Source organism: Neoarius graeffei, chromosome 5, assembly GCF_027579695.1.
Source record: "Neoarius graeffei isolate fNeoGra1 chromosome 5, fNeoGra1.pri, whole genome shotgun sequence".
Lineage (NCBI taxonomy): Eukaryota > Metazoa > Chordata > Actinopteri > Siluriformes > Ariidae > Neoarius > Neoarius graeffei.
Window position 1 is genome coordinate 75,192,827 of NC_083573.1, and position 12,046 is coordinate 75,204,872.

General features: G+C 41.0%; 1 protein-coding gene across 6 annotated transcripts in view; it reads right to left on the reverse strand.

The window, feature by feature from the left end:
• The window catches only part of LOC132887063 (lethal(3)malignant brain tumor-like protein 4), a 156,608-nt gene that overhangs the window by 9,877 nt on the left and 134,685 nt on the right, over nt 1-12,046 (reverse strand). For all 6 annotated transcript variants that reach the window (XM_060922396.1, XM_060922397.1, XM_060922398.1 and 3 more), the window contains one exon: nt 4,772-4,941. In XM_060922396.1, the coding sequence (XP_060778379.1) occupies nt 4,772-4,941 (170 nt within the window). The remainder of the gene's footprint in view (nt 1-4,771; nt 4,942-12,046) is intronic.

A 12,046-nucleotide genomic window follows, 5' to 3' on the forward strand; every position in this document is an offset into this window, starting at 1 on the left:
CCCAAAAAAAGCTACAATTTAAAAAGAAAAATGAATGGATTAAAATTCCATAATGCTGTTTCTAATAAATAAAAATCTACAGCTGTTGACAAATTGCTGGAGTAGGAGGAGACTTAACACCCCCCACATGCGGATGTGCTGTTCTAGGAAAATAATCAACTTCAGGGTTGTTACAGTAACTTGCAGTACAGGTTGTTCCATACAGTCTGTTCTATCCCTGTATGGAACAGAAAACCTGTTGCTTCAAAACTCTGTTAGAAAGCAAGTCTAAGGCCCTGCCCACACGGCAACGGATTCAGGTGAATCTGATAAAATTGTTTATCGTTTCAGCCTGGCGTCCACACGGCACCAGCGTTTTGGGTGCCCCAAAATGAAATCTTTTGAGAACGGGTTCCAGAGTGGAAAAATCTGGCAACGGCGCCGTTGCGAAGTCGTCTGGATGAGTAGAACGGATTTGTTTACAATGACGTCACAACCACATGACTGTCAGTCAGTGCGTTTACATGCACATAGAGAGAATCGAATTTCTGCCGTTGCTCGACTGAAATCGAAGTTCAAAATGCCATGTATACACCTTAATTCGGCTGAAATTGAACCGAACTTGATTTCTCGGAATCGAGCTACACGACCTAGATTATGCGATTTCTGCCGAGCTACTTAGTGCATGTATACCGAGCTACGTATTCGAGCTACTTACTTCAGCACTGCCCCTTCCGGAAGTGACAAGTGACGAGACCACAAGCGGGAAACAACAGCCTCGGTCGGCATGACAACGGCATGAATCTTTTCTTTTTGTGGCATTGTTTGCACTGTTAAAATTTAGTTCACTTACTGGATCACCAAATACATCTGTACAGCTGTTGCATAGCTGTGAATTGTGTACATAAACAAGTCATTGTATTTGTGTGTGTGAGATTATATATATATATATATATATATATATATATATATATATATATATATACACATACACACATATATATACACATACACACATATATACATACACACAAAGTAACTTTAAAAATGCACAATGGAATTCAACACGATATCACTTTAGATCCATGCATATATTTGAAATTTATGATATTGTATGTAATGCACACACATCTTGAAACATCGATAAAGGACATTTATTGTCAAACTCAAGAATTAATTCACAATAAAAAAATTCAAAGTGACAGTTGGTCCATGTTCGGACCGTCATGCTGGAGATTCTGGGTCTGTGTCGTCCAGGGGTCTCAGCAGCAGTGACTGAGGGTGTCAGGAATCTGTCACGGAGGTGAGCTAGCCTGATGTGCTGATCCTGAACTGGCGTCGTGACTCGAGGCTGACCAGGGCGTGGACGATCCCTGGTGCTCCCTGTCTGTCTGTAACGCTGACTCAAACGGGAAATGGTCGAATGATGAACACCGAAGTGCCGGGCGACCTCTGTCTGTGTACTTCCGGCACGCAACATCCCGATGGCCTGTTCACGTTGATTTTGGCTTAGGCGTGGCATCTTCAATAATGACAATTTTCCCATCATTTCCCCCGGGTATTTATAGGCAAGATTGTGTGTGTACAGTGTATGCAAAATTTGTTTGAAAGTTAAAGCCTGTCCATGTCATATTGTATGTTATTGAGTACAACTCCCTTAAATTCTGATTTGAGCACAGATTTGGAACTTATTCGGGCGGAACGAAGTTATTTTTCCATTGTGATATATTTCTTTTCTTCTTGAGATAAACTCAGCACGAATTCAGCAAGTTTTATCAATGTGCGTTTTTAAAGTTACTTAGCGCATATATATATATATATATATATATATATATATATATATATATATATATATATATATTTTAGTGCTGTCAAAAATATGTCGCGTTATTAACGCGTTAACTTGACTCAATTTTAACGGCGATAATTTTTTTATCGCGAGATTAACGCTCTGTGACATGATGTAGGTTTTTCATAAGCTTTTGAAACTGCCAGGAACTTGGAACAGAGACTTTGCTTAGAAAACCGATAGCAGCTCGACTGTAATGCCACGCCCCGCACAGCCAGAGTCCTCTGCCCCCCCCCACAAAGAACCAGCGCAGGCAGGGCGCACTATTAGAGATGGGATTTATGGCTCTTTGATGGGATCCACATCTTTGTGATCCGTTCTTTGAAAAGAGCCGTTCAAAAGACTGGCTCATTTGGCTCTTTTTAAATATTTATTCAGTTTTAAGAAGACAGCGTCTAAAGAAGCCAGATCCCTCTGAACTGTAAACTCAATGCTATCCCAGAAATCCTTCCTGTAATATGCAAATTTGGCCGCCTCTGATTGGACAGCGCGACGCATCAACAGGCAGAAAGTGTAAAAGTACAAAATGTGTTAAGTGAGCTGAAACAGTAAAGATCAGATTCAATGCAATATTTATCAACGAACAACTTAAACTTAATATAATAGTGTACTTTATATTATAATCAAGCATGTCAAGCCTACCGTCACTGTGTAACCTATCTCTCTGATTAAAGTTGTAGACTAACTCAAACAGTAGATCATTTCACTCATGGTTCTCTTGCTAGCCCCGCGCCGGTGCTCGGCTTAGGTTTCACTTTGCAGTGGCTGTGTCAAGACGTGTTATGCTTTGTAGTAATAATAAATAAAATAAAAAAAAAACACATTGGTACAAAACAAGCCCATTCACTTTTTTATGCTGATAAGAGAATTACAGTGGTCTTTTATGTGACAAAAATGTGTGATTAATCGCGAGTTAACTATGACTGTCACAACAATCGCGATTAAGTATTTTAATCGCTTGACAGCACTAATATTTTTATATATATATATATATATATATATATATATATATATATATATATATATATAAAATCCATCCAACATCTGAAGAATGTCAATAAAAACAAAACTGAACTTTGTGTGTTTATTAAGACACAAATTGTAAGCAAAAAAAATTTTTTTGTAAGCAAAAAATGGACTTGAGAAAAATATACAATTGTGCAAAAAAGTTGTCTTACAAAACAGTGGTCTGCGCAGGACAGTTTGTAGCCATACAGTCTGTTAGAGCAAGCCTACAGCTTGAGCACAGAACTTGTGAACACGGAACTGCCAGTGTTGCCAGATTGGGAGGTTTTAAGTGCATTTTGGCGGATTTGAACATGTTTTGGGCTGGAAAACGTCAGCAGTATCTGGCAACACTGCTGATAACTTTCTTTATACTCTTGAATAGCTCTTCATGACGACAACCGGAAGTGTACCAACACGATGGGGCGTGTAGCGCCACCTGTGGCTCGGGTGCACAATGTACCTCACACAATAGCTCGATTTCCTTGTGTGCATGTAGGATTGGATTTCTCTGGCACCCCTGCTGGGACCCTTAGCTTGATTACCGACAGTAGCTCGATTTGGATGTGCATGTAAAACGCACCGAGTGCTTCACGCCAGGTAGAAGTGTAACAAACTCGATGCGAGTTGTCAACAAATCCTATAACTTGGTTCATGAAACGCGCTTACAAAATATTTTCACTGTGAATATTGTGTAATGGTGCAAAGTGAGAGAGAGAGAGAGAGAAGCCCTTAGGGCAGAGTCTTTAGTCCAAACACTGCGGAAGTACTGAGTATAACCAAACCGCGCACCGCCCGTGCGCCTTCCAAAAAACAAAATCCCGCCAGCAAAAATAGGGGGGGGAAAAAAAAAAAAAAAAAGACCGATCTCACCTCTTCAGATATTGGTTTAAGTCCAACAATACATTCCTCAAAAAGGGCGTAGAAGAACAAAGTAATCCATCAACGTGTAGCATTCAATTTATTCCGGACCATTAAAGAATTCTGGAGGATATCAGAATGTTGGCATACCGGCTTCCATTTACCCCCGTTCATTCCTCTTTCCGCGTCTTTCGTTTTACGCTACTGATTAATAATCAAAACTTTATGTGGCTAATGCTACAGAAGAAGGGGTTTATGCGCATGCGTCTACTTCTATTGTTCTGGTGTCTCTGATGGGACCGTCTTACAGCGCACGTAGAGGTGTGGCATGTATATTGCATCGTTGCAGCAAGTGTTGCAATATGAACCTGATATTTTACTGATCCATTGCCCATGTGGACGCGATATTTAAAAAAAAAAAAAAAAAAAAAAAAAATAATAATAATCTCATTGCCGTTGTCATGTGGATGTAGCCTAAATGTCTGGAAAATTTATTTGCTCTAGCAGCACTAGTGCAAATAGTTACTCTCACACAGGATCTTTCTGCTTTATTATTCTTATCATTATTATTTATTCCTAACTTTAAGCATGCCATTTCTCCCTCAGTTTTCAACCAAATCACCAAATTTCACATTAACACCTCTGGGCTGAATTACGTCGCTATGACTTTTGGTGGTAATCTGGAATGATCCATGAAAAACAGGATTTCTTTTTTCAAAAAGAAAAAAAAATTTCAATTTTCATGATTTTTTTTCAATCTTTTTTTAATTTTTATTTTGTTCAGGGCAGCAGTGTGCAACTTTTCCTCACTAAATGTCATTCTCCATCTCTTAGCATTCTGGATCCATAGTGTATGGTAGCTAGACGTTCCAGTTTGTAACAGCTAGCATAAAATTACTGCGACTTTAGTCACAGTCTATCTAGTTTCTATTCTTTTCTGACCATGGGTAAAATGCGCCGACACATTGTCATGTTGTATCATACATTAAATTCCTATTGAAATTGCATGTGTGTTTTCTTAGGAAATGGTGGAAAAGTATAATGCATTTTAAATGCAATGTGATATGGCTTTCCTACCTCCTCCACTGTCCAGTGGGCGACTCTGGTAGCCTGCACCCCAGCCACACCGGGAAGGAGCTTACAGTGCTGCTCCCAGCACAGCGGCAAGTCACGCCCAGGCTGAGCAGACATGGCTGACAGGAAGACTGACTGATGCAGGGCCTGCTGGAGACTGTCCACGTTTTTCTCTGCACGCACACACATGGAGAGATAGCATACATCAGTAGCATACATCAGCTGTGCACCTACATCTGCTGAGCATATGCTGAAGAAAACATTGGAGCTGAAAGTGATTTATAACTCCAGTAATGCCAGTGAAATGAATGCTGCTGTGCTCATCAGACTGCATCCTGTGCTGTTTAAATGAAAGACAGAAAACTAACCAGTTTGTTTGTGCGACTTCCTTCGGATGCTTAAATGAGCGCAACTGAATATAAAAACAGGTTGCAACTGCATGATTGTGAGGATACAGGGATCCTCATGTCATCTAATTTACTGCATGATTCATGGGCCAAAAAGGAGAAAAAACAAATGCATGGAAGGAATTGGAAACCAGAGTTTCAGGAGTTCTTTCTAAGTGCTTGCTGTGCTGACAGATTGACGAATGATCACATGTAATTAGACTGTTGTGTCAGTTTGGAAAGTCAGTCGGAGCAAGACAGAATGGGATGATGGGGGGGGGGAACACGAGCATACAAGGAGTAGAGGTGGCAAAAGTGGACTAGTTTAAATACTTGGGGTTAAATGTTCAAAGTAACAAGGAGTACGGAAGAAAGGTGAAGAGTGCAGGCAGGGTGGAGTGGTTAGAGAAGAGCGTCAGGAGCGATTTGCAACAGGAAGGCGCCAGCAAGAATAAAAGAGAAGGTTTACAAAATAGTAGTGAGAGCAGCTATGTTATATGGGCTGGAGACTGTGGCACTGTTGAAGACAGGAGGCAGAGCTAGAGACAGCAGAGTTAGACAATAAGACTTGTGTTGGGAGTAGAGGTCGACCAATCTATCGGCCGGCCGATTTAATCGGCCGATTTTTGCCATTTTTTAATGAATCGGCATCGGCCGATTTTCTTATTTGGTCGCGCCGATTTAAAGTCAGGCACGACAGCTACATAGAACGCGGCGTGCAAAAGACCCAAGCCAACAAACATTTCAGGAGTCAGCAGAGATGGCCTACAGGTAAGGCTTCAATTCTTACATTTCCATGTCCTAAAGTCGTATATTTGCTCTCATGATAGTTGTAATCTGTGATGTGTTGCTTCATTTAGCGAAAGGAAAAACGAATAGCATTTCAACTGCATCAGAGTTGTAGAATTCCTCTCGAAACGAAACGTTGCGATGCGTAGCCTTGTGGCTGCGAGCGCGTCGGGAATGCGTCGACTATGTAAGCCCCCTTAAAGCTGGTGACCGCTATGTTCCGATCTAAACTGTAGTAACGGACAACCTAAGTGAAACGTTAACAAAAAAAGAGGACGCAAAACTAACCTGTGAACGTATTATAACATTGCCATCCCATGTCCATTCGTTTTCGCGATGTATGCATGTTTGATTTGATTGTGAACCAGAGACCGATGCTAGACCTCTGCAGTTCCTATTTCCGGTTTCCTGCACAGCATGCTGGGAGACGGAGTTTTATATTGTTGAAACGGAAACGTGTGAAAGTTCAAGGCATGGAAGTTCCACAGTGAAACTGTATAACTTGAACATGTATTTTGCCGTTTTGAAGTAACTATGTGAAGTTGTCACATCATGGAAGTCTTCTTGCACTCTTAGTCTATTGATTATTCATTTTAATACGTTTAAGTCATTAATTTGTTAATTCTTATTGTTATGATGAGTACAGTCATTTTTATCTTCTTCTTCTGGGCCCTCTCACGTGTGAGAATGGGGGACCCTTCTATGTCGTCGTTCTCTACGCTCTTCAGCTCGTTTTTGCAGTCTCAACCCCGACAGTATTTTGCCATCGGAAATGAGGTTTCTCCATTTAGGTCGTTCCGCTGTGGCTTCATACCATTTATCATCAAAACCAAATATGGATAGGTCCTCTTTGATACAATCTTTCCACCTTTTCTTTGGGTGGCCGCGGGATCTTTTGCCTTTGGCGAGCTCACTAAAGAGCAGTTGTTTTGGTATCCCAAGTCATTTTTATATAATACATAATATAACTATGTTGCTAGTACGTCCTGTGTTACTAGTGTGTTTGCAGCACTAATATATTTTTATTTCATTTTTATTTTTATGTTGATTATATATTGAATATTTCAGACTCAGAGTTCAGTAGTATTTCATTAGTAGCCTTTGACTTAACTGGTATTTATTATTTATTTCATATGTTGATTTTTTCAGAGAGTGTTCAATTTTCAATAAATCGTGTTAAGTTTATAAGTGTTGTGCGTCCTCTTACTAGTATGATATTTTAGCATGCCAATTAAGGACAATACGATAGCATATCGGCCCTAAAAATTGGCCCCCAAAAATCGGCAGCTCATATCGGCCATCGGCTGACTCTGACCTCTAAATATCGGTATCGGCTTTAGAAAAACCCATATCGGTCGACCTCTAGTTGGGAGTGATGAAGATGGACAGGATTACGAACAAGTACATTAGAGGGACAGCCCAGGTTAGACAGTTTGGAGATAAAGCAAGAGAGAGGAGATGGAGTTGGTTTGGACATGCACACAGGAGAGATGCTGGGTATATTGAGAGAAGGATGTTGAAGATGGAGCTGCCAGGCAAGAAGAAAAGAGGAGGGAGGTTTATGGATGTGGCGAGAGAGCATGCATGCGAAAGAGAGAGAAAGAAAACAAGAACATGCAGGTGCTTGATGTGACTGAGGAAGATGCTGAAGACAGGAGGAGATCGAAACGGATGATCCACTGTGGCGACCCCTAACAGTAGCAACCAAAAGCAGTAGTTTCAATAGGTCAGTTTAGACAGCATCTAAGCATGGTGACTTGAAGTGACTATGGGAGGAGGAAAAAACAAAAAAATTAGATACAATTCGTCATTTTGCTAGTCTAACACTACGTTCAGACTGCAACCTGAAACGACCCATATCCGATTTGTTGTGAAATCTGATTTTTTTTTTTGTTAGGCCGTTCACATTACCAATTATATGAGACTTGTATGCGATCTCCAATATGAACGGAAAACGACCCAAAAGTGTCCCGCATGCGCAAATTGACACGTAATAGGCATATCTATGTAATACGTTAAAAAAAAAAAAAAAAAAGCGCACTCTTCAAGTTTGCAAGTAAAGCATGGAGATGAGGCGAGACCTGGCAATGTGGTTTTTGTGGCGGCGGCGGAACTCACACAATAATCTGATTAATGTGGGCAGCAGACTAATGAGACCGAAGGTGTCAAATTACTGGAAATTTCCAGAACAAGCTTATAATCTTGTAATACAGGATGATTTAACATCCAGGTCCCTACCAAATCCACCAATAGCTTGATCAATTCTATAAAAGTCTATTTAAATTCTGAAAACTGTACAAATGTTTTCCACCAAAGAGGCGGGATTAGCCAACGCAGAATAGTGACGTTTGTCTCGTTGATGACGTGTAGGTCGCATGAATGCGACCTGTCCAGTCAGACTGCAGTCGCATGTGAAAATAACGGCTATGCATCGGAATTAGGCCCACATATCCAAGCGGCCTGGGTCGCATGTGAAAAAAATCAGATCTGTGCCGTTCAGATCGTCAATAACAAATCGGATACAGGTCGCATATGGGCGAAAAAAAAAAACGGATATGGGTCGTTTCAGGGTGCAGTCTGAACGTAGTCTTAATGAATGGGTGGTTGAGATTCAGTGCTTGATAAATAGCAGCTGAACAATTTATGAACGGAAAATTGAGAATAAAATTACTCTTCCAAATGCGACAGTAAGGGGTGTTCATTCCTTCAACAACTCTAAAATGCAAACAGTGTTTGCAGCAGGATGATAATGAAGTCATCATTCTTATGGGTGGAGATCATAAAAGCTTTAAATAGTCCTCACCAAAAGACTGCACAAATAAATGAGTTATTGTATTCATTTCAACATGACACACGAAAAAGATAACTAGGGCAAATTTGTCACATAAAAATTAGCACGCAGTTGCATCCATTTGCCCAGAGACCTACTTCCTATGTTGCAACACAAGCATACTGCTGATTAAACTCTAAAATTACATTTGACTAGCACTTAAAAAAAAATCACCGAAAACGACGACAGGCTGTTTAGACAAAGCCTTTAAAATCTCAACTGAATTTAAAAAAAAAAAAAACACAATACGATTAAATCAGTTACTAAAACACAATGTTTATTTTCTTAACAATTATACAGATTGTACAGGGAATGAATTGGAGATCATGTACGATTACTGGGGATCTAAGGGACCATTTTCTCCTAGTTGTTAATAGCATTGAATTCTCTATATACAACTTAGTGTGGAAGCATTTTAATTTTATAATTTTATTTTCTTCCCAAAGGGGGTTGTCTATAATCATAAACCAGAAGTCCATACTATCCAACCTATGCAGGCCAAAACTCTGGAATTACAAAAGGAACAAGAAAAATATTCAGGAAAGTAGGACAGAGGACTCCATGGCTGGGAACATCACCAGCACAACAAGCAGTCATCCACCCTCAAAAGTTCCATCCATCATCCGTAACCTCTTATCCTGTGCAGGGTCACAGGTCAGCTGGGATAGGCTCCAGCTTGCTATGGGCAAGAGGCAGGGTACGTACACCTTGGACAAGTCACCAAATCATTGCAGGGCTGACAACCATTCACATTCACCTACGGTCAATTTAGAGCCACCAATTAGCCTAACCTGCATGTCTTTGGACTGTGGGGGGGAAACCCACACAGACACGGGGAGAACATGCAAACTCCATACAGAAAGGCCCTCGTCGGCTGCTGGGCTCGAACCCAGGACCTTCTTGCTGTGAGGCGACAGTGCTAACCACTATACCACCGTGCCGCCCCCCTGAAAAGTTAGAGCTTAAATATGTTAAACTAATGATTAAAAAAGGAACAGGAATAACCAATACCAGTAAAGGTGAGGACCAATCAGAAACGCAGACCAAAAAGCAGATAGAGACATTGTGTGCACACGGGTATAAAGCAAACAAACGCCATGCAGATAGTAGCATATCGCTGTAGCTCTAAATCAGCCTTAAGCAGTCTAGTCAGGAGTTAAAATAAAGGCCATGGACAGGAAACTGTCTCACCTATCTGAAGAGCACCATCGTCCATGAGAGGCCCACCCAAACTGACCAAGGTTTACAAAATGAGAGAAGTACAAATCTGACCTTCAAACCAACAGCCAGAAGTGAAGAAAGCTGTGTACCAGTCCACGGTTTAAGCCACATTTATACTTTCTGTTTCTGACGTTTAGAGAATGTAGCTTGGTGGAAGATGCGCCACAGACAACTGAGCGGGTATTTTACCACCATCACCAGAGTTAGGCCCACTTTACACGGGGACGGTCTGAAACAAAAACACAAGAGTCCGTTTTCGTTCTCACTTTTTTCCACGTCTACACGACCGTTTTCAAGGAGGAAATCTGCGTCTATACGGTGACGCATAAATGTGTGGAATTCAATTGGATGTGCATGCCAGGCGGCTAGGTGGTGCTGTGAAAGACCTCCGCTATGTCTGCACGCATGCGCAACGTCTTCCGTCTTGTCTGATCTGCACATCTGCGCCGCGAAAACTTTGACTACTCTGGCTATGGTAAGTAAGAAAGTAAGTTTTAAAAAAAAAAAAAAAAAAAAAAAAAAAGAGCATCCTATACCCGCCTCTGTTCATTAACGGTATATGTGCAGATTCGGTATAGATGTTCGAAGGACTCCTGGATGTTTATTAAAGCAGCCAGAGCAGCTTGAAGGTCCGTTGGATCGATGTAATCAGACATGCTCTTACTTTTTTACTTACTTCCCAGGCTGGCATGTACAGTATATGACATACGTATGACGTAAACGCGTACCCGACGTGAGCAGATCTGAGCAGAGTTTTGCGTATTGGGTAGTTTAGACGGATATGCAACGGGGGCTGTTTTTAACTTGTCCACTCTGGAAGGCGTTTTCAATTTTTTCCGCCTCGGAAACGCCGTCCCCGTGTAGACGAAAGGCACTTCCGATAAAATATTTAGTCGTTTTTACCCGACAGCGTCCTCGTGTAAACGGGCCCTTAGAGCAGTACTTCAGTGCTGAATAAATATTGCTGTCTCTCACCAATACATTTATTTGACTCATCTTTTAGTGTGCTGTTTATGTACAAGTAGGAAGCTACTTCTAGATTACATATTACTGAAACTTTGGGGATTTTGACAAGTCCGAGGAGATGCAAAGAAGTGGTTCTGAATAAGATGCCCATAATGGACTGGATTTTTTTTTCCCATGAAAACCCAAGAAATATTACATAACCAGCTTTACCCATTAATGCAAATACAAAAACGTATCCCATTCAACCAAGCTCTCGGTGACCCACAAGACATATGCTACCATTTCAGAGCCAAATTGCAATCACCTCATCTGTGGCTAGAGAAACCCCCCACGAGATTGGACAGTGTCACAAAGATTGACATCGGAGAGACAGTATGTCATCCCTCCCACCCAGAGAGCACAGCCAGCTTTCCTCCCTCAGCTCCTGGCGCTGTAGTTTGTGTTAAAATAAATAAAAGGAAACAAGACATTTCTTCATGGGGACCAGCCAAATGTCCCCCACAATGTCAAAACTGTCATATTTATACCCTTGCAGGAACATTTTTACCACAGGTGCAGATACATTGGTCTCTTGTGATTTTCCCCTCAACAAGAGAGGAAAGAGATCAGAGTGACTCCAGTAAAAGAAATGAGACAAGGGGTGGGGAAGGGACATGGAGGGAGAGATAGAAAGTAAAAAGTAGTGTGTTCTGTATACGACAATACAAATTAGCAGATGGACGAAATGTGGGCTTAAAAACGGTTATACATGCTTCCTATTAAAACGTGTATATGGTGAATAGACGAATGATAAACAGCAATTAAAATGCATCACGGTTTATATGATAAATTATGCAGCGACAAATATGCTTGTATAAACAGTAATACATTTTATTCTCTGCCCGATCAGGGGTTAATCTAGAGCTCTGTTCAAACGGACCAGCGTTACCCACTTCAGTTCATGCCGATATCATCTAGTAAACACATTTACCATGGAAACATTTAGACAACGCAATGCCTCTAAAAAGCAATGCAAATATTTTCCTACCCATTGCTGCTCAAGTCAAACAGTGCCCACTTCTTCACTTCCTGCTCTTAGAGAGCAGC